This window comes from Pleurodeles waltl, chromosome 1_2, assembly GCF_031143425.1.
Source record: "Pleurodeles waltl isolate 20211129_DDA chromosome 1_2, aPleWal1.hap1.20221129, whole genome shotgun sequence".
Lineage (NCBI taxonomy): Eukaryota > Metazoa > Chordata > Amphibia > Caudata > Salamandridae > Pleurodeles > Pleurodeles waltl.
In genome coordinates this window covers 979,294,489-979,318,059 of record NC_090437.1, presented here as the reverse complement: position 1 = coordinate 979,318,059, position 23,571 = coordinate 979,294,489, and the positions used below count along the sequence as shown (strand labels likewise).

At 44.4% G+C, this 23,571-nt stretch overlaps 1 protein-coding gene across 2 annotated transcripts in view; it reads left to right on the top strand.

The window, feature by feature from the left end:
• Positions 1-23,571, top strand: part of DCUN1D4 (defective in cullin neddylation 1 domain containing 4) — a 227,473-nt gene that overhangs the window by 137,744 nt on the left and 66,158 nt on the right. For both annotated transcript variants that reach the window (XM_069201468.1, XM_069201476.1), the window contains 2 exons: positions 9,870-9,961; positions 23,377-23,485. In XM_069201468.1, the coding sequence (XP_069057569.1) occupies positions 9,870-9,961; positions 23,377-23,485 (201 nt within the window). The remainder of the gene's footprint in view (positions 1-9,869; positions 9,962-23,376; positions 23,486-23,571) is intronic.

The window sequence follows — 23,571 nt, the reverse complement described above, 5'->3', positions numbered from 1 at the left end:
TGTGGACACTTAAGTGTCACTTTAACCTACTGGCTCTTGGTACTCTGAATATCATATACAAGAGACCTACAGGTAGGGTAAACTTTCCAATTAGAATTTCCATTTCGGATATCTTTTTACATCTGGGCTGCAGGGTAGGTCTAGAGCTAAATCTTTACTTGCCAATTCAGTGGTGGCTTAAATACTGCTGTAGTCCACTAAACTGACCGTCCATAGGGTACGCTAAGTACCTTTTACTACAGCCTTACATGTAAGTTAACCTTGCAAATAAAGGATTAGCCAATTTGTACCCACTGGTCCATTCTTTTAAAGGCCAGAGCTCACACACTGGGCGCTGGATGTCCGTGCCCCAGTGTTCAGATTTATTATACCAGTAAAGTCATCAAAATGAGGGTGCAGAAAGTGAGGATGAACCTGAAAAAAAAGCATCCTACACTCAGCAAGAGCAAATAATCAATATAATGCTAGCATAAACTGGGCATAGTACAATTTAACACAGTACTGGTAATATAATACAGGCAATTAATCATCAAGCAGAGAATGACACAGATGAGAGTTGAGCCTTCATTGGGGATTGTTATTGTCAGGGTCACTTTCAGATGTTGAGAGCCCTCCCATGCAAGACCTCTGTAGAGTTTTAGGCATGACAGTGGCTGGGGAAATCAGTTCTCTATCCCTCAGTGACCACATTATATCAAATTTGAACACTTTATCAGAGATTATAGCAGTCAGCCTTGACAAGGCATAAATATGCTAGAACTTAGACATCGTTTTGAAAGCCTCTGATGCTGCGGTTTCTTCCAAGCCTGGGCTATTGTAGTCTTGCTGCCAGAAGTATTAAACAAATATACCAAATCCTCCCCAACCTCGGCCAGCAACAGTACCAGTGGGTCCAGTGGCAGGTACGCTGCTCAAATCAGATGAATCTGTTGAAGGACCTTCATTCAGAATCGCGTTACCGGTGTACATTGCCACCGCATGGGACAATATGTACCTCGGGGTTCGCACACCTCTTCAGTAGAAGTCGAATATTGCAGTGTGTAATCTCAAAAGGTGTGAAGTACCACTGCATGAGGATCTTGTATGAGTTGGCCTTATGTTGCAAGCAAATTATAGTTTTGGCAGCACATTGGCCAAAGTCATAACCACATGTCTTCTGTGATTGTGTTGCCAAAGTCATGCGCTCAATTTATTTCGAAGTCGTGTTGCTTTGTTTGTGTGGGCTCGCTCAAGATAGCATAGAGATGCGTGATGACTTTCTTTGTGGAACCGTGTGTGAAGACCTCATCTGAAAGTGTTTAGCTCTGCTACCTGAATCCTTAACAGCCTTAGTGTTTGCCTAGTGGATGAGTTGGTTGAGCTGAAACTCATCAGCTTTAGTCGACTGGAAGAACTGTTTATAATTGGATCTATCAGTGGTGGTCCCTCTGCAGTGAAGGTCACCCAAGAGTGGCAGTGCCATCTCCCCTGCAAGTTTCAAATTGTTTATTTTACCTTGTTGGAACTCCGGGTTCTGCACAATGGGGGAGAGTGGGGAGGGTACATGTTAACCACATAATGTTTCTTATTCTTATCACAATCTCTCAGGAGCGTAAATGTAGCAAAGAGGGTTGGTGAGAAGGTGAAAAACAGTTTCTAGGCCTCATCCACAGAAAAGGGAAAGGGAGGACAGCCTTGCTTGATCAACATCCAACGTTTAGTTAGGAGAAGGGAGTTGTTGCCAGTCTAGAGCAGGTTGCAGTTGGTAAGCATGTTTGTAGTGCACTGTATTAGGGAACCCCAACCCCCCTTCAGTTGTTCTATTATACACTGTAGGTGTGCACACCCTTGGTGTACCATTATTCCTCACAAATTGAAGTAATACAGAAAAAGACAGCCAAATGGAGAATCTTCATCTTGATAAGGACTCTTGAAACCCTATCCCTTCAGGTATGGCTAAGTGAGCACAATCACTCTCATGCCCCTCAGAGTCAAATTCATTAATACCTCTCCACAATAAAGGTTTACTGAACAAAATGGATACTGCACCAGAGAGCCACATCCCAGAAGACCATATTCTGGTGAGATACTGCATTGCCTGCCTTTCAGTTACCATTCAATTCTGCACTTCACTGATGATGTCACAATGTTGACTTGGTTGCTTCTAATTCCTGACCTGCTGCTCAGATGCTAGGAGCACTGTGCAGGGGGGAGACATGCAGTGTCATGGCAGTGGACGCCCTTGAAAATATAGCAACAATGTTACAGTCAACCTGTTTGCTCACTGACTGCTGAACTTTCACAGCTGTCCCTTCCACATTACCAGCCACCCATCCTGTGTGTGATCCAGATGTTAACTTGCCTGATTCCTCTGTGGGTAACTTTGTGACATGGGCCCACAGTCTGCTTTTGCAGAAATACTAGAAATAGACTGCCTTCTGTCAGTGACCTCACTTTCTTGCCTGGCCCTGTGGGTGAGCTGTGTTTTTGAGCAAAGGAGCTGCTTCCTTGGGCAGAGCTAGAGCCTGCTTGTGTCCTGGATCTACTGATCTGTTGTCCACTGATATCCAGCTATGGGCTGGGCATTGTGGCTAATTGTGGTGACATGCAGCCCATCTCAGCGGCCCTTGGGAAGCAACATTCCAGGCCCCCCCCCACCCCACCTACCCATTACCAATTCGGAAAGCAGTAATGTGCTTGCTGGGTGACTGTTGCTGAAGCTACTCAAACCCTGCCTGGCCGTCTTGTTTTATCCCAGCATTAGCACACCATGTTTGCAGCGTGAAATATCTTCTATGGTCACTTGCTATGCATTATGTCCCATCTCATGGTGGTTTCAAATATTTTCATAACCTTAAAAGGATTTTTCATTTCTCTCAGTTGACCTGGGTGTAACCCGTATGGCTCAGTAAAAGCTTGATAGTAAGCCACAAATGCCCTCATATGTGATCTCGGTTTTATTTATAATTTATTGCCACTGGGCTTTTATTGTCTTGAAGAGGATGGAAGTCACAAAGTTGACTGTGAAATAGAAGAAATCAAGGCTGACGGCTATATATGGTAACAAGGAGATACGTTTTTTTGGCTGTCCTTGACTGGATCGGAGGATGTTTACTATGAAAAGTATTATCTCTGAGGCTCCTAAACACCAATTTATAGGAGGAACACATATTTCATATCTTTCTAAACTAGCACAATTTGCTCAGATGGATCTGAAAGGTCAGATGGAAGTAGAAAAGCAAAAAAGAACAGTTCTGTCGATGCAGCAGATGGGTTTTTCAGAAGAGGACATTTCAATTGAGGCTTGAGTAGAAAATCAGTCTGATTATGACCTTAAACCTATTACCCCGAGAATGTTGATGCCCAAGAATTGGTTCTTAAGAAAATGCACTACAACAAAAGATCTTGCCTGACTCTCGTGAGAAAGACCATCCAAGTCCCTAGAAAATTAGTCAGTCTAAGCACTTCACAGAAAAAAGAACATCTCAAAGACTGGATGCTGAAAATACAGGCAGTGGTAATCCTAAAACCACTAAAAAACTCCAAACTCCATCAGTTCCTGGTCTGAGTTAAGGGCTACTGTAAAGTAGTTACAGAAAGGGGTTGACTTGACTTTGCTGCATGACTGAGTATTGTAGGGAAGTACCCTCCTTTTTGGCATGGTTACTTTTGGAAATGGCCCTTTTTACAGGGTTGACCCCAAGCTTTTTGCCTTCTCCTCCTATTTTTTTTTAGGTCTGTTTTTGCTGGTTTATTGTCTCTGCTCACTTAACCACTGCTAATCAGTGCTAAAGTGCAAGTTCTCCCCATATAAATTGTACTGTGGATTGGTTTATCCATAATTGGCATATTTGATTTACTGGTAAGTCCCTAGTAAAGTGCACTAGAGGTGCACAGGGCCTGTAAATCAAATGCTACTAGTGGGCCTGCAGCACTGGTTGTGCCACCCACATAAGTAGCTCTGTAATCATGTCTCAGACCTGCCACTGCAGTGTCTGTGTGTGCAGTTTTGACTGTAACTTCGACTTGGCAAGTGTACCCACTTGCCAGGCCTAAACCTTCCCTTTTCTTACATGTAAGGCACCCCTAAGGTAGGCCCTAGGTAGCCCGAAAGGCAGGGTGCAGTGTATGGTTAAGGTAGGACATATAGTAATGTGTTTTATATGTCCTGACAGTGAAATATTGCTAAATTATTTTCACTGTTGCAAGGCCTGTCCCTCTCATAGGTTAACATGGGGACTACCTTTAAATCTGATAAAAGTGTAGATCCCCTTTGGGAGCGGTTGGACATGTGGAGTTTGGGGTCTCTGAGCTCACAATTTAAAAATACATCTTTTAGTAAAGTTGATTTTAAGATTGTGCGTTTGAAAATGCCACTTTTAGAAAGTAGGCATTTTCTTGCTTAATCCATTCTGTGACTCTGCCTGTTTGTGGATTCCCGGTCTGGGTCAGTTTGACAGTTGGGCTGTTCACACCTCTCCTCTAGACAGTGACACAAGGGGGGCTGGGGTGTAGCCTTCCTATCTTGATTAGCCATCTGTGCTGGAGGGGAGGAGTGGTCACTCACACCTGAAAGGACTGTGCCTGCCCTCACACAATGCCGTCTCCAACCCCCTGGTGAGTGTCTGGGGCCTGGCCTGGACAAGGAAGGATCTTGCAAACACTTGAGACTTTGCTTTGAAGTTTGCAAACTTCAAAGGCAGAACTGGGTATAAGAAGCAGACCCAAAACCCCAGACTTGTAGAATCTTTCTAGAATCAAGAGGAACCTCTGCAAGGAGAAGAGCTGAAGGAGGAGTACTGTCCCTTTGCCATGTTGCTTTGCTGGACTGGCCTGCAGTTGCTGCTTCTGCTTGAAAAGAGTGCAAAGGGTGAACTTTGCTGTGTGTCCTGCTTGAGAAAATTCTCCAAGGGCTTGGAGTAGAGCTTGCCTCCTGTTGGAAGTCTCAGGGACACCAAAGACTTCAGTTTCCTCGACCTGCAGCACTGGGAACTGTGTGTTTTGTGCTGTCCAAGAGGAGAAACCACTGCGACGCCGCCAACGACGCCGCTGGCCTGCACTGTGACCTGCCGATGCCGCACGGAGTCGCTTTGCACCACAACCCTGGTCTCACCAACGCCATCATCGGACGACTTCACCGAGCCACTGCTCACACCGCGACCTGTGTGCCCCGCACTCGGCGTCACCTGCTCACACCGCAGCCTGGGCATCCCCGATGACATCGCTCCTGCTGACACCGGCGCCGCTGCCTGCACCGTGGCCTGTGGACACTGCTCGTGAGGAGCACGAAGCACCGTCCCGTCCCGCGCCGCAGCCCCGGTCCACCGACACCATTACCATCGGCTCCAGTGTTGTCACCAGGCATCCTTGCCTGCACCGTGGCCTTATGGACACTGCTCGTGAGGGTCACGAAGCACCGTCCCGTCCCGCACCGCTGGCTTGGGCCTACAGACAGCGCTTCCGCAACGATGACGCCGCTGCCTGCACCGTAACCTGTGGACACCGCACATTGCACCGCCCCGCTTCACACCGCAGCCCTGGTCTCGCCGATGTTGCTGGACGGCGTCACCGACCCGTTGCCTGCACCGTGACCTGTGGGCACCGCACGTCCCATCGTCCCGATTCGCACCGCAGCCCCGACGCCATCCCCGCCAGCGCACCTGATTTCATCAGCCCGGAGTTCGATCCCCCAGGTGCGTGACTTCAAGGGCCCGACGACTCCTGCACCGACTCCGGAACCGACGCCAGCAATGCCGTTCTCCGGTGCTTACCGCGAGGATCACGACGCCCTGCGAATCCAAGGTACTGTTTGTGGGTCTTCCTAACACCGCAGCTGGCCCGCGACGCTGAGGCCAGCCTGAACTTTTGGTTTTGTTGTTCACGACGCCGTGATAGCCCCAGGTGGAGTTATCGACTTCAAGGAACTGTATTGTTAAGTACATCTTGCAGCATTCATATTTTTATTACTGTATGTTGGATTTTTTATCGTATTTGGTCTTGTTTTATTTAGATAAATATTGGCTATTTTTCTAAAACTGGTGTGGTGTCCTTTTGTAGTGTTTTCACTTATTACTGTGTGTTATGTGCACATGCTTTACACATTGCTCCTAGTCCAGAGGGTGGGGTGCGGGTACCTGTGTGTGAGGGCACCCCTGCATGAGCAGAGGTGCCCTTACTAACTCCAGCTCCATTTTACTGGACTTCGTAAGTGCGGGAAAGCCATTTTACCCATGTACTGGACACAGGTCGCTGCACTACCTGTGTCCAGCTGGTAACTCCGAACCTGGGCATGTTTGGTATCAAACATATCGGAATCATACTCCAATACTGTTGCCAGTGTTGGTTGTATGATTCCATACACTCTCTCCTTAGAGGCCTACCAGCTTTGCTCCTACCCGTTTGCAGGGTTTTTCCAGTCAGCCCATGCTGCTGCCATCCTACAGACAGGTTTCTGCCCTCCTGCTGCTTGACCAGCTCAAGCCCAGAAAGGCAGAACAAAAGATTTCCTTTGGGAGAGGGAGGCAACACCCTCTCCCTTTGGAAATGTGTTATATGGCTTGGGAGGGGTAGCCTTCCTAAGCCACTGGTCTGCTTTGAAGGGCACATTTGGTGCCCGCCTTGCATAAACTGGTTTGCTCCAGTCCAGGGACCCCACCCCCGTCCTACTCTGATGTGAAAATGGAAAGTGGAGTAACCACTACCCTGTCCATCACAACCCCAGGGGTGGTGCGCAGAGTTCCTCCAGGTGGCCACTTGATTCTGCCATCTTGAATCAAAGATGGGCAGACGCCTCTGGGAGCATCTAAGTGTCTAGGACAGACAGGTGACATCACAGCCCCCTCCTGATAGGTGGTCACCTCGCTAGGTGACCAATCCCCCTTCCTGGGCAATTTAGGGTCTCCCTCTTGGGTGGGTCCTTAGATTCGACGTGCAAGATTCCAGCAAGATTCCAGCAGGATCCTCTGGCACCTGGGACTGCAACTCGACCCTCCAGGAACTGACAATCTGCATCCACAGCGACAGCTCTGCTTGCAACATTGTTTCCACAACTCCATCCAGCAACTGCAACATTTCCCCAGCTGTGTATCCTCTGAGGGCGACAAGTCTTCAGTGTGCATGAGAAGCAAGAAGGAATCTCTCTTGGAGTGATGGAGCCACTCCCCTGCATCCAGAGGCACCAACTGCAACTATGACCGGCTGCATGGGTCTCCTCTCCTCCAGAGCTGTGTGGATCCTGTATCACGGGTGGTGGATTGGAGTGGCCCCCAAGGTCTTCTCTGTCAGCTCCGTGTAGCCCCAGCCCCCAGCACTCTTCCCGGCGGCGCACAGCCCTCTGCGTGCTTTTCCAGCGATGTGGGACTTCTTTCTAGGTGTGCTGCGTGGGCCTCACTGCGGCTCCTGTGCTGCCACTGGGGACAGCCTCCTCTTCCTGTGACTCTCCTCATTGCTGAGGGTCACCCAGGAATCCCCTCTGTCGGTTAAGTCCCCCATGGACCTTACTGGTCCCCGGCATGCCACTTTCTTTTTCTTTCTCCATGACATTTGCCTTTGCCAAGGCTTGTTGGTGGATTTTCCACACCACTGACCAAATGCAATCCTTCCGGCATGGGATCTCGACTGCATCACTACAGGAACTATTCAGCTGCTCCAGTGCTGCATTGCTGACTGTGTTTGTTCACTATCGACCTGGTCCTGCATCCACAGACGGGTGGATAGTGGCTCCTGCCACAATCGGACACTCCAACGTGAACTGGACTTTGCCCCCTTCCTTTACAGGTCTTCCTCTAACAGGATCCACCTTTGGTTTCTTGCAGTCTTGTCTGGGTCTTGCAAAATCCACTTCTGAAGTCCTTTTGGTGGGTTTGGAGAACCAGGCACTTACCTCTTTTCTTCTGGTCGCTGGGGGGCACTCTGGTATTTACCTTTTGGGGTTCCTAGTTCCTCCAGCTTCCCACTACCTATTCTACTTCCTTGGGTGGGGGCCTGACTTTTGCATTTCACTTTCTTAGTATATGGTTTGGTTCCCCCCCAGAGCCTTCAGTACTTACTATTGTTTTCACTGTTTTTCTATTGCCTTTTATGCTAATCACTGACTGCTAATGTGTATATAATTGTTGGTTTATTACCTCCAGTTGGGGTATTGCCTATACAGTATTTTGGTATGTGTGTTACCATAATAAAGTACCTTTATTTTTGTTACACTGAGTGGTTCTTTCATGTGTGTAAGTGCTGTGTGACTGACTGCAGTGGTATTTCATATGCTTTGCATGAATCCTAGATAAGTATTGGCTGCTCGTCCACAGCTACCTCTAGAGAGCCTGGCTTCCTAGACACTGACTACACCTCACTAATAGGGGGATACCTGGACCTGGTATAAGGTAATAACGCCATAGGTGCCACACCAGGCCAGCTTCATACAAGTCTGGAAGATGCTAGAGGTTCTCTAACTTAATAGACAAAGTATTGCTGTAAATTCTTCGAAACAACAGAGGTTACTGTAGGCAAGAGGGTTAAACAAGCATTGGCAAATCCATTTGGTCTCGCCTATGCACAAGATACTGGCTTTGGCAATGTGTTTTAGCCATATTGTACACCAGTGTGGCTGCTGCTCAGCATGGATAAAGGTTAGTGGGGTGGGGTGGGGTGAGGTAGATTTGAGTGGAATAGATTGAGTGGAGTGAAGTGAGCGTAGAATAGAGTGGGGTGAATTGGGGTGGTGTAGATTGGAGTTGGGTAGATTGATGTGGTAGACTAGTGTAGAGTAGATTGAATTAAGGTGGAGTAGGGTAGATTGGAGTCGTAGATTGGAGTGGGGTGGAGTGGGGTTTATTGGAGTATAGTTGAATAGGGTACATTGGGAAAGAGTGGAGTGGAGTGCAGTGGATTTCAGGTTGATTGAAGAGGAGGAGGGGTTGATTGAAGAGGAATGGGGGTAGATTGGAGTAGGGTAGATTGGGATGGAGGGGGTAGATTGGATGGATTATAATAGGGTAGATTGTAAGCGAGTGATGGTAGATTTGGGTGGAGTGAAGTGGGGCAGTTTGGAGTGGTGTGGGGTAGACTGAGATGAGGTGGGGTAGATGGGAGTGGAGTAGATTGGGGTAGATGAAAGTCTGCTAGAATGGAGTGAGGAACCATAATACATTAAATGTATATGGAAGCAAACTTTAATAGCTTGTGACAACAAGGGAAATGGCACAGTCAAGAGATACGTACGATCCCCGGCATGACAAAAAATGTAAGGGACTAGAAGCTGGGGGCAAAAAGATGGAGACAGCAATGCTGTCACTGTCAGTCTCTTAACTGTGATGGAGGGAACAGTACTGTCCCTCACCACATCATATCTGTGGTTTGATGTTTCACAGTCAGTTAACTAAAGTATCCACAGTGATCTTGCAGGATTGTCAAGATCATAGAGGGTTAAAATGCACAGGACAGGGTTGAAAACATACAAAAGTAGGTCTGCTTGTGTTTATACATATGTGCAGAGGACCTTCATCCCAAAAACATGTATAGAATTTGTCTTCTTCAGACTTTGAACAGTATCCAAAGTTTCTGGTTTTATTTATTTTCTCTGCTTATTTCTGTTCTTTCTTTTTTTTCGTTATAGGTTTTGTTATGTGGTGTTCTGTAACCTGGCACACTTTTGCAGCTGTACAAGAGTGCAAGCCTCAAATACACTATTACTGATTTTGACTGATCATATAAAGGATTCAGCAGTTACATGGATACTGCTTTTGCACTTGGAGATCATGACCTATTCATATTCATGAAAAGCATCTCTAGTTAATAGTCAATAGATTTTGGTTCCATTGGTTTCTGTCATTTAAAGAATTTTGACTGATGTCTTAGGTGTGAATAATTAACACTGTTTTTGATCTTTCTCACAGGTTGTAATGCTTGTCCTAGCCTGGAAATTGGATGCACAAAATATGGGTTATTTTACATTGCAAGAGTGGTTGAAAGGAATGACTTCCCTACAGTAAGAATGTCTACTTTGTTTACCAGAAAAAATGCAATAAGGGACAAAATACACTCTTGCCTATTTTCTTTTTCAATATTCCAGACAGGACAATATTCTGTGTATATTTTTTCATGGAAAAAACAAGCTTTTACTTGACATTGTAGGTGATTGTTGGAATGAGATATGAGCTAATGTTAAACCACAAAAAAACTGAAATTCTGTGAACTAACTATAACTTGCGCCCCCATCATACAATGTTTGTGACCTCACATATTACATCTCTTGGCTTTCTTCAGTCCTGAGTTTCCACTAGATCCCTAGTTGTTCAGTAATTATTTAACACTATTTGCATGCGTTAATCAGCTGTGATATTATCACATACTCTATGAAATGCACACCAATACCAACTATAACCCGGGGTTTTCTTTATTTTTCGTACTGCCCATATGTGTTTATTGTGCGATAGGGTCTCTGAAGTGGATGAACCCATAGTCAAACTTTCTGGCCGCTGAACATCATTGTACAGTGGACACTTTGGTCAGGCTTTGCTTTGAAGGCTGCAGCCACCTCCTCTGAACATGCCCAAAGGCAAAGCACTGTGCGAGTCAGGAGCAGGGTCTGGACATAGGCCAAGCCCACTGCACAACCCTTATTGTAAGTATAGTCTAGTGTGACAAAAGCTTTGTGAGCACCCGCCAATATGTATGTCTAAAGTCTTTTCATAGTGCATGTTGGCCACTTGTGGAGGGGTGGGTGCAGACCTTGGCCGTGAACTAAGCCCTGTTTCGAACTTGTCCCACGTATAACAGAATCATTTGTGCAATTAAGGTTTGATGCTTGCAGAAGGGTGGTTGCAGGGCCTTGGCAGAACCTAGACATGGAATCCAAATCCTGATGAGCATTAGATGCAGGATCTGTCTGGAGACTGATCTATCATAAGTGATGTCAACAGTGATGTAATATGTGAAATCGCAAGCAATGCATGAAAAGGGTGTAAGTTATAGTTCATTCACTAAAGTATTTCTGGTATATTTTCTTTTTTTTTTAAACATTGGCTCGTGTCAAATTCCAGTACCTAACTAAAGCGTAACATTTGGTTTTTTTAAGGAAAAGTGTGTGTGTGTGTGGGTATATAGATATGTATATAGATCTAGATAGATATATAGATATGTATATATAGATAGATAATGTTACTATTGTAAAACTAGGGAGTTTTAAGTGATGAAAATGAGTAGACTGAGTAAAAGATGTAGAAAAGGGATGCTGTACTTACGCAAAAGCTCGCTCTCTAACTATTTTTAGCCCCTTTGAAAATACATTATGCCTTCCAATAGCTAAAAACCAATAAGCCACTCACAAGAAAAATCACAAGAAAAAGAAGAGCATTCTCTTGACCTTGAACTTCTAGGCCATGCTCTCGCCCTCCACTGTGGAGCCGGCGTCTGGGCCTGCTCTGCGCCACCCAGAATTTCCCAGAGCTGGAGAAACACCTGCCCAACTTAAGGGATTCTGTGATGCCAATGCCATTCACATTGGGCCACCGACTCCCTCTGGCATGTCTTCAGGCCTCATGGAGCCAAGAAGTGCTCCTGGTGGGTTACTGCCGTGGGTTTGCCCTAGACACCAGCCGGGCCCTCAGGATCCACTCCAGGATCCAGATTGATGCCACCGTAGATTCCTCCATCCAGCCCAGTACCGTCACACTCAATGACGAGCCAATCGTAATTCTTGATGCTGCTCTGTTTCTTCCTGCTCAGTCCAGGGCCTACCATCCCCTGGACTTTATGCCCATTGCCAGACCCTACCCTCTTAACAGAGGGAGACAAGGAGGTGGTGTATGGTTCACTTGCTGACACTGAAGAGAAAAAACTGATATGAGGGACTGGGTGACACCAGTGGTTTGACTACCTTCCCGGGCTCTTGCACACTTTCCTATTTGGGCAAGGCTTCAGAGGAAGGCTCATCATTTGCCAAAGGACCAAGAACCTCCTGAGGACAGTGGCTCTGTCTGAACATCCAAGAAGAAACCATCTTTAAAGGGACTCCAGCCTCACTCCGGAAGCGTGAGTCCCCAACACTCTGCACCCGACACCCACGGTTCGTGTCCAGAGAAACCAGCACTGCAGCGAGGACTCCCAAGCGACTCCCACGACGTGACGTGGACACCCTGAGTCGACCTCCCTGCACCCCCATGGCGACACCTGCAGAGAGAATCCAGAGGCTCCCCCTAACCGCGACTGCCCGGTAACAGAGAACCCGATGCCTGGAAGGAGCACTGCACCCGCAGCCCCCAGGCCAGAGAGAAACCAACTACCGGTGCAGGAGTGACCAGAAGGCGACCCTCATCGTTGCCAAGTTGGTGACTGGCCCGAGAAGCCCCCCTGTGCCCTGCCTGCATCCCCAGAATGACCCCCGGGTTCCTCCATTGATTACCATCTAAAACCCGACACCTACTTTGCACACCCGCCCCTGTGCCACTGAGGGTGTATTTTGTGTGCCTGTTTGTGACCCCCCCCAAGTGCTCTATAAAACACCCGTGGTCTGCTCCCTGAGGCCCTGTGTTGCTGGTGTTGGGTGGTTGGGGTTGCCTTGAACCCCCAACAGTGGGCTGCCTAAGCCCCAGAAACTAAACTTGTAGGTGCTTTACTTACCTACTAAACTAACTTGTACTTACCTCCCCCAGGAACTGTTGATTTTTGCACTGCGTCCACTTTTGAAATAGCTTATTGCCATTTTTGCCAAAACTGTGTACCTTACTGTTTTGCTTCAACGTTCATACTTTCCTATGCCAAGTACCTTACAATTCATGTATTTACTTGAATTCTGAATCGTGTGGTTCTAAAATAAATTAAGAAAATAATATTTTTCTATATATAAACCTATTGGCCTGGAGTTATGTCTTTGAGTGTGTCTTCTCATTTATTGCCTGTGTGTGTACAACAGATGCTTAACACTACCCTCTTATAAGCCTACTGCTCGACCACACTACCACAAATAGAGCATTAGTATTCTCTATTATTGCCACTATCAACCTCCAAGGGGAATCCTTAGACTCTGTGCACACTATCTTTCACTTTGAAATAGTACATACAGATCCAGCTTCCTACACTCTCCAAGGGCTCTGGGTGCAGGGGTGTCTTTTGATGTCGGAAACAGCGTGCCGGGCAGATAGCAGTCAGGGGGAATCCTTGAGTTAAGGCGGAAGGCGTTTCTGTGGAGTCCGGACGGGGTCAGCCCACGATTGACTCTGGGTCAGAAACGCTGGAGAACCTTCACTGAACTCAAGGGCCACTTGGATTTGGGTTGTGGGCGTCTGGCGCAGAGGTGGTTTCAGGCTTGGTTTTCGCAGTCCTCCCAAGGCTTTCAAGGTCACCGGGCTGCAGGACAGTTGCCTTCTGAGCTCAGGTTTCTTTGAAGGCTGCTGACAGGCCGGTTGGGTTGGGGCCAAGTCAGCTGGTATCTCTCCAGCTCTTCTTGGGTCGACAGGAATCTGATTCTAGGGTTCAGGGGTAAACATGTCAAAAGAGGCGCTTTCCTACACTGCCCTTCGATGGGGAGCATATCTCTGAACCATAGGCTGACCAGATGCTCGAAAAAATTAAGAACGACAGGGACACATCCAAGGCTATGGGTGCGCTCTAGGCACCTCTCCGTGGCATAGTCAGACCCCGAGCCCCAGGCAGCTCAAGCTTGCGATTTGGCTCCTGATGTCCTAGAATTTGGCTACCCGAACTTCCCTCTAGAGTGTATGACCATTGTTAAGGAGGCCTGCAGATCTACAACCCTAGCCTGCTATGCAGCCAAATGGAAGAGATTTGTGCATTGCTGTTGTTAATGCGTCCCTTTATGATAATTCATTTCACATCAGGACTCTTTTTAGGCCAATGAATCTTTTGACCCAGTTGGGAGACACCGTAGGACGAGATAGCTAATCAATATATCAATCAATATATCAATAATGTCATCAATATTTATCACGGCAATGCATTTCACTTTAGTCAAAGTCATTAATCAGTTCAAATGACGCTACCATGACCTTTCAGCCATAAATAACCACACCTTGTTTAGTAGAATTTTATGAATTTTATTACCTATTAATTACAATCTAGCAGCAAATGCGTTAATCTCAAGACTAAGAAACATAATAGCATAGTCACGATATGGAAACTTTGATAAGATTTCATTAAAGCGAGAATCACAAACATCAAAACATAACCCGGCGTGAGCATAGATCAAGTTTAGCAGAGTGTCAATATCGCGTCAATTCAACAAAGCATAGTCTCGGTCGTTTGTCTATTTGCGACAGTTTTGGTGAACACCTGTCCTAACCACTGATTGGCATTAGCATGCTGGGCTTCATGCAAAACATTTTAGAACACCAATTTGGAAAACATCTAGCTAAAGTCTCTGTCAAAAGCAAGCAGTTGGTACCTAGAAAGGAAAAGCAAACAGACAAATTACAAATGCATTGTCATAATTACCCTCCAAAGATTAGGTCAGCGCACAGGTTCAGTCTTCGTCTTCAGGACATAAGTCAAATCGCCTTCAGTCAGAACTCAGCTTCTGGGGAAAAAGGCACTTCCCTCATAAGGAGGTAAAGTGTAAATGGGCAGTCTAAGGGTGAGGATGGTTTTAATAAAATCTCAAGTCACCAAACAGAGTGACAGAGTTTCTGGATAAAATCAATAGCATTCCCTACCTAATTCTACTTGACTTCCTGTGACATGGGTTTTTATCCCTTTTTCTATTGGACATCTTCTATACCCCACTATCTTTAACCTATCATATAACACATTAGGTAATCCTAATCTTCACCCCATATTGTTTTACAAGTTTTTGATTGGTCTTCGTAATTGACGTCTTCAGAGGTGACACGTCCGGTGTGACTTCATTCTTTTGTAATTCTTTACACGTCTTTTGGTCAGCAGTTCCATTGTTTTCACCGGTTTGAATGACCTTGTACATTACATTAATCTACACTGTTCCAATTTATTTTAACATTTATTCCATGGGCATTGAAAATATGCCTGAGAACGGATCTAACATGGTTACATTCATCTCCCAAGTTTGAAGAAAAGAACATGCAGGGTCATGGCCCCTTGCGAGTCAGCACACTGAAAAATAGAAAAATGCATTTAATAAGAGAGCCAGGCAGCTAAGCTTCGGCTCATGCTAATTTAAGGCCTATGAGGTTTTCAGTACAGATTTAATAACGCAAATGTTAGTATAAGCTTATTTGAACGTAACGTAAACATTTTAATCATCATTATTAGTTAGCGTATATATTGGTGGCCACTCTTCGTGGTCACAATTCAAGCGCACGTCTAAACGAAATTGCCATTACTATAGTTTCTATGCGGCATCATCACACATTAATTCATAAACATTTTATGATAATATAGATTATATAAGCTACGCTCTCTCACTGTCTTCCTAGGCACATTGGCCCATTCAAGGCATCAGTCCAGGACATTGTCTGTTGTCTGCAAAAGTCGGCCCTTGCTTATACTTCCATAAGACTTTTTTTGTTTTTTTTTTAACCTTCAAAATCGGGACTGCTCTTCACTGTTTTCAGGGTCCCAGTCATTAAGGCCTTCATGGAGGGTCTTAAAACAGTTATTCCATCGAGGGTGCCGCCTGCCCCTGTGTGGAACCCACATTTTGTTCTCCGAAGATTTATGGTCCATCTTTGTGAACCACTTCGCTAGTACTCATTGCAGTTCTTTTCCTGGAAAGTAACCCTCCTGTTCACCATCAACTCCCTCAGGTGTGAGTGAGTGAGTGAGCTTCAAGCTCTAAACTTGGAGAAACCTTTCATCCAGGTTTGCCAAGATAAGATAGTCCTTGTCACAAACCCCAAATTCCTTTCTAAGTTGGTCTCTACCTGTCCTCTAAATCAAACTTCCGGTGTTTTCCCTCATGCAGATTCAGTGACAGAGAAAGCTCTTCACATGCTAGATGCTAAAAGAGACCTCATGCATTACATTGATAGGACAAAACCCTTTTGTAAAACACAGCAGCTCTTTGTCTCCTGAAAACCCCACAAGGGCCAAGCCCTCTCCAAAGCAGGAATATCATGGTTGTTGGTCAACCATATACAGACGTGTTAAACCACAGCCAAAAAACCTTTGCCTGATCCTCCCAGACCCCACTCTACCACAAGAAAGTGACCCCTATGGCTTTTTCAGATACCGTTCTTATGGCTGGCATCTGCAAGGCAACTACATGGTCCACTCCACACACTTTCACCAAGCACTACTATGTGGATGTTCTAGCACACCAACAAGGTAATGATGGCCAGGCTGTACTCTGTATAATTTTCCAGCCCTCTTTCAACATTCTCCGGCTAGCCACCACAGGGGAGAACTTCTTTACAGTGCATGTGTATCTAAAGCTACACATGCCAAAACTGGAAAATGTAACCCTCTAAGCATGTGTCTGTGGCGTGTAGTGCTATAGATTCACATGTGCCCACCCTCCTCCCTGGAAGCCTTAGTTTATTGCAGATGTATTTTTATATTTCTTTCTTCATTCCTTTGCATGTTAATCTTCTGCATCTCTATGCTAAATTTTCATCCTCACCCGCTGTGTGGCCAAACGATCTAACAATGGAAGGAGCACCCATGTGCATTACCCTTAGTAGTAGGTGGAGTCACTATACCTCGGGATTCAACGTCAACTTTGAAGAAAAACAAATTACATACGTCCAAGCCTAACACTAGCTGGCCGGAATATACAAATAATCTAATTAACATTGTCCTTATTTATAGCTATTACATCTCTGCAAGCTTCTACTTTGCAAGAGCCCTTCATTCAAGATTCAGGCTCACAAGGACAGGGTCGTTCTTAGAACTAACCATGAATTCCTCCCAAAGGTTGGATTCCCTTTCCTCCTTAACCAAACAATTGAGCTCCAGTTTTTTCCCCCTCAACCTGACTTATTAGCAGAAAGAGCTCTTTGTAACTTAGATGTTAAACTGCTTTAAAGTACTACATTGACAGAACGAAATGCTTTTGTTATATTCAATAACGTTTTGCTAACCTACTTAAAGGTCACCCAGTATCAAAGGCTGGCATAGCCAAGTGGATTGTTAAATACATCCATACCTGCAACCACAAAGCCAAAGGAACCTTGCCTACCCCTCTGAGGGTACATTCTAGTTGAAACAATGGCCTTTTTTGGAAAAAACATTCCCATAGCTGATATTTGTAAGACAGCAACATGGTCCACTTCACATACCTTTTGAAAACACGCGAAACACTGTTGTGTGCCTGTCCTAGCCCGTTAGCTAGTTAGCGTTGGCCTGTTTTGGGACCTTATTTCATGCATCAGCCACTTCCACTGACTGACTACTGCTTTACAGGAGTTTTATATTCTAGCCAACGCATGGCTACGAACTGAAATATTACTTCCCTAGCTGTTCGTATCGTGTAGTGCTGTACATTAACATGCACATCTTCACCTCCCCAGAAGACAGATTTCTAGTGTTCTTGAGTGTGTCTATTTATGATTGTAAGGAAATGTCTCTTTTTCAACTGATGCTGCTGGTTTTTGGACTCTGAGAGTGCACTGAGGCCTGCTAGCAAGATCTTAGTAGCAGTGCCCTGACCCTTAAGTGTATGTCGAATTGGCTGTACCCAATTGGAAATGGCTAGCTAACCTGTAAGTCCCTAGTAAATGGTACCCAAGGCATGTACGTTAGAGGGGTACCCCTGGGCTTGCAGCACTGGTTGTACCACCCTGGCAGACCCTCATGTAAAACGAGTCCCGCAGTCCACCACAGCATACTGGTTGCACAGTTGTGCACTGCTAGCAATGGCAGTCACCACTTCCCCCTACACGTGTGTAAGTCACCCCTCTAGCAGGTCTACTGAGTGCCAAAGGCAGAGCACAACATATGACACAGGCAGGACATGAACTTTACATATTCTGACACTAAAATGTGCAAAATAACAGTTTTTACTAGGGAAAGTCTTGGATGTCCAAGTAACGAGTACAGGGTTACCTGCTGACACTTCAGCTGTGCTAACTCCGGAATGGGACAACCAAAGTAGGTACTCCAAAGTATCAAACAGCTTGTTACTTTAAGCTCAAGTTGTATCTCAAGTCAAAATTAGTGTAATGTGTTGCAGTGTTCAGCTTTAGAGAAGTTGCTACTTTGTTGCCTTTAAAACTCCTGTGCCTCCCCGGGCACACATGCTGTCTGTTCCACAAGACCGCTCTCTGCCCTCCTGGAAAGACATGCCAGTGACTCTCGGGAAGTAGAACAATGAGGGATTACAGGTCAGGGAGGTGTCACCTCCCCCCTGCAGGAAGCCACTTAGGTGCTGCCTTTGATGAACAGATGTGTACCACCAGTGGGAAGGGCTGCCCCAACACTGAGGTAGACAGGCTAACACAGGTAGCAGAGAGGGGAAACCAGTTGATAAACTGGATTTCCCTGGGGTGGGTAGCCCTGAGGTAGCCACATCCTTTGGTTGGGCTAATGAGGTTCATCGCTCAGCCCTACCCTTTTCAACGCATACATGATCCCTGTGGTTAATGTCATCTGTGTACACAACTTCTCTCTCTTATGCGGATGACACACAACTCATACTCTCCTTCTCGGACAAGACCCCCAGCATAACAAACAAGTTCCCTGCCTGCATGACTGAAGTTGCTAAATGGATTAAAGCCAACCTTCTTAAGTTCAACATCGACCAAGCAGAAGTAGTGTTCTTCAGCAAGGACACCACCCCATGAGACTTCAGCTGGCCGAACTGACCCACACCCAGAACCCACAGCAGGAACCTCAGACTAATCATCCGCAGAAAACTGGGCATGGCAGCACAAAGCAACGCAGTCAGTGCATTCTGTTTCCACACCCTTAAGATGCTGAAGAACATCTTCAAATGGCTTCCAAGCACCTCAGGGAACTACGTTGACTCCCAATATACAAACATGCTCAATTCAGACTGCTCACACACACACACACACACATTAAAGGCACTACACAGTTCAGGCCCCAGCTATCTGGACAGCTGAATCTCCTTCCACCAGATACATCTTCTCCGCACAGCTCCTATTCCCTTCCATCCCACACATATACAGAGCTAGATCAGGAGTGCAGGCATTCTTACATCACTACTAAAGCGTGGCATGACCTTACACTCCACTTCAGTCCCCTCTCTTCTTGAATTCCACAAGAAACTGAAGACATGGCTTTTTAATTAACCAATCTACTGTAGGCAGTGCTGCGCGCGCACACCAGCTCAGTGCCAGCATGTGCTCTTTGGTAATAGTGTGCTTTACAAATAAATATAACATAACTGTAGGAAAGTACCCCTTTTTTACATGGTCACCCCCACATTTTGCCTGGTATTCAATGCAATTTTGACTGAACATGCACTGGGTTTCCTCCTAACCAGGTCCCTAGTGCCAGATCTCTTTCCCTAAAACTATGAAATTGTTCCCCAGGTGGCAATAACTTTGGTCCCCCTGTAACTCTCTACAAAATGGTACCCCTGATACCTAGGACATGGGTACCAAACAGGGACCACAATGGCTGCAGCATGTATTGTGCCGCCTTCACCTAGCATGCACAGACTGCTGTTGCAGGCTGCGTATCTTGGTGCAGCCAAAAGTGAAAACACAACATGACACAGCCTGTGTGCCATGTCCCCTAACACTCCATGCAATATATATGTAAGGCACCCCTACAGAAGGTCTTACAGCCCTTAAGCAAGGTGTATTATATTACATGTGAGGATATATCTGGAAGAGCAGATATGCCCGTGCTATGTCTTCATCAATTCTTAGACATGGTGAGTTAACATGGAATGCATTTTCAGTACATGTGCTGGACACTGGTCACTGCGAGTTCACCAGCTACATGATGACCTCACTGAAAATAGGCGATGCTTGGTATCAAACATCTCGTATTAATAAACCCTCACTGATGCCTGTGACAGATGTATTAATAAATGCAACCAGAGGGCACCTTAGAGGTGCTCCTTAAAAACCTACTATCTAGCCATGTGCAGGCTGACCAGTTTTAGCCAGTCTGCCACCACCAGACACAAGTCTGCCTACTAAACCCCCCACCCCTCCCCTTCCCCAATGGTCAGAGCCTTTGCTTTCAGGCAGTCATAAACCAAGCCTGCTCTGGGAGAGATGCTTACACACACCACCAAACAGGATGACCTGCAAATCTACATTCTAAGGCACGGGGCATCAAGGAAACCCACCACCCTTGGTATGCAGGTCTGGCTTCACTCAAAGGAGAGATGCCGACTCCACTGCCCCTGGCCCATCTGGCACTGGGACAGACAGGAAATGTAGTATTCAGAGAGGTGTGTCCACCCATCATGTCAGTCCTACCTCTAAGGTTAGCTACCTGATTTAAACACAACATGTGAAATTCAACAGCCTCTGCAGATTCTGTGCCCAGTACATTTAGCTGATTTTTGGCATATTGCAAATATCAAACACAGAAGCATAATCCGCGTTTTTAAAACCATCAGCTCTAGCCCGTTAACTGGCTTTTATAACCGTTTTTAGGTTTTATTCCTGCTTTCTTGCTTTTGTTGTTTTCATATATGTTTGGTGGTATCTCAATTACATCTTAATAGTTGGTTGTGCAATTAATATTTCTTCTTAGTAATGAAATAAAGCCAACATAGATGTCAACATTTATGAGAATGACTTCTGTCCAACTGAACACCAGTGTCGTGAAGCTTTGATATTCTACTTTAAAGGAGACCTGTTGAACAGGTTAAGGGTGAACTGGATTTTGTCTTTTTACAAGTTTCAAGTCACCTAATGAGACTTGCTTTGTGCTGCACGATCTATTCTGAAATGGTGTATCTGGCTATGCCTTTGGAAAAATCACCAGTAATGTGTTGTGGCATTTGGGAAATAATTCAATCTGTCAAAATGCATCAGGAATATTTCACTGCTTTGCAGTTGTCCTTAGTTGTAGAGTTTATATACGGCAATCCACCAATGACATCACCCGGGTTAATGTGATAATTTTTAATATACTTTTTGCTGTTAATCCTATTTGGTTTCATTTTTGGATTCTTTTGCACTAAGCTACAAAAAAAGCAAAATAAGATATTACAGCGTAGTTTTTTCCCCATTTTTAAAAAAATTTCATTGCACAGTCATACATATATATTCATAGCAAAAGCTTCATTATCTTTCCGGGGATGTTATATTCTTCATATATTTTCTATTTTTGGTATGCCCCTTTTGAATTATACATGCTCATTTATTTATGGGAATGCTTCAAATATAAATTATAAATATCCAATTATTAATGTTACGGTATTTGAGTCATTGGATCATGATAATTCAGCTTGCTTGAATGGTTTTGCATTGTGAGAATTGCTTATGATAGCTGCTGCTATCGTTATTGAACATTGCTTCTATTGTTCAAAAAAGGTATGTGGGTGTTAACCATCCATGAGAATCAGATAAGACCTGTTTGGTGCTAAGATAAGCTTTGTTAGCCAAGGAATTGGGTGATTGGATGCTATCTTTGTAGATAAACTCTAAAATACTGACATCATATTAACAATGTTTTCTGTTGCAAAGCCTCTTGACGAATAGCATTACCACTGTTCTGTTTATTTTATAACAGTTTCTATTCATATCATGAGCACTAGGTTAAGAGTTTAATTTGAATAAATGTTGGAAAAAATATTCCTAGCTTCCTCGTGATCTTGAGTATGTCTGTGTTCGACAAAAGGAGGTTTGGTTCCACTAACTATTCCTGTGAGATCTCACAGGATTGTTTGTTACCTAGATTTCACTTTACTGAAGTAATGCTTGAAGTTGCAGGAGGTTGCACTCTGCCGGTTCTTTGTCTCTTCTTTGTAAAGTGACTAACCCCTTCATGCCAGAAGGTGTAGAAAACATATTTCTGTGATATGTTATCAAGAGAAATCCAAAACACCTATCAGTGTGCCTCTTGCAACAGTTTTTTTTAAATGGGGGTTCTACCATCCACTTGAATGCTTCATTATTAGAGACCTTTGGTATAAATGCAATCACTTTTAACTGATTCTTGATAAAGAAAGTATAGGTAATAAGGCTAACTAAAGTACTTTGCCTTTTTATACTGGAGAAAAGGAATAATGGAACACTAAAGTCATTGGGTATATCTGATTCAGATGCTGGGAATGGTGGCGGTTTTGTGCAATTTGTTTAACTATGCCAAAATTGCTTGAAAGACTGTTAATAAATGTTGGAGTTCTATTTTTTTTAAACATTGGAATAAAGCAGAAGTGTCATTTTGTTGTCCTTGGTGGAATGATCAGAATATCTGAAATCCTCATTTTGTCAACCATAATATTGTATATTGTTATAAGAGGAACTCTTATTAGGGTTGTTATTATTATTGGATTGAGTCAGATTTCATTAAAGTTTTTCAGGACATTGATGATTAATGCTTTCTCAGGTTGTGTGGTATTATTCACCTATGATATCACAATACACTTTCGCTAAGACGCATGTACAATTAGTCTTTTGTACATCTTGCGAGGATGGGAATAAGAGACAATAGTTTCTCAGCAGCCACTTGTCACTGAGAATGTCACAGGGGGCCGACTTAGCTATCTTGATCTACAATTTGGGTAAATTAAGTAATCTTGTTATTTGTCTCTGGGCTTTACTGAGTACCCCTAACCAAGGAGCAGTGAATCAACCCCTTCTATCAAATGATTTGATTATCTATTATACTGTAGTGCCAAGTTAACTAGATGTAATGAAAATCTGATGAGGAAAATACAAGGAGACTGTAATATTGATTTACCTGACCAGAGCTTTTCCATTGGATAACACCTTATTTTGATTTCAGAGATTTGCCTGTTGGATGAAAACTTACAGGGCTGTAAACAAAATAAAATTAATTTATTCGAAACATTCTTTTATAGTATAACTACAATACCTGCTGTTAAAGTACCCACCCATTTGGTAGCCTAGAGAGCCTTGCTTGCACATAATGTATGCCACTCGTAAGGATGTCTATTGGGGGGGGGAAGGCTAAATGGAAAATTTATTTTTTCCAATATTACAACATACTTGTATAACCTAAGTAGGTTATTGTTGTTTTTAATTCTGCTGAAGGGTGTAAGTAAGGTAAGCATATGAAACTTCGATGCATGTTTGTGAGAATGGTGGATATTTGTTGTTCTTCCAAGTCAGAACAATTGTGCCATAATAACCATGCTGACATATTTAATTTTAAATTATAGTTTGCTTATTTTCTCCCATGAGTAGAAGCTTTAAGATTATGAAAAGCTCTTTGGATAGATCTCCTATTATTACTTTGTTACATTAGGACTACTGAACCAACCTCTTGAGTTTTGCCATATTGCTTAGGTTTTTTGTAACAACTTTCCGACCACTTATGTTTCTACCTAAATCCTTGTTTTCATGAATGTTTTAGGTGTCACTCAACAGAGAAACTAAGAGATTCATTGGATTACCTCAGATCTTTATTGAATGAGCCTGCAAATTTCAAACTTATTTATAGATATGCATTTGACTTTGCACGAGTGAGTATTTAGTATTGTTTTTGTATGATATCTTGAATGAAACCTTTTCTTTATCATTAATGTTTATCTTACTAGTTTCTTGTCAT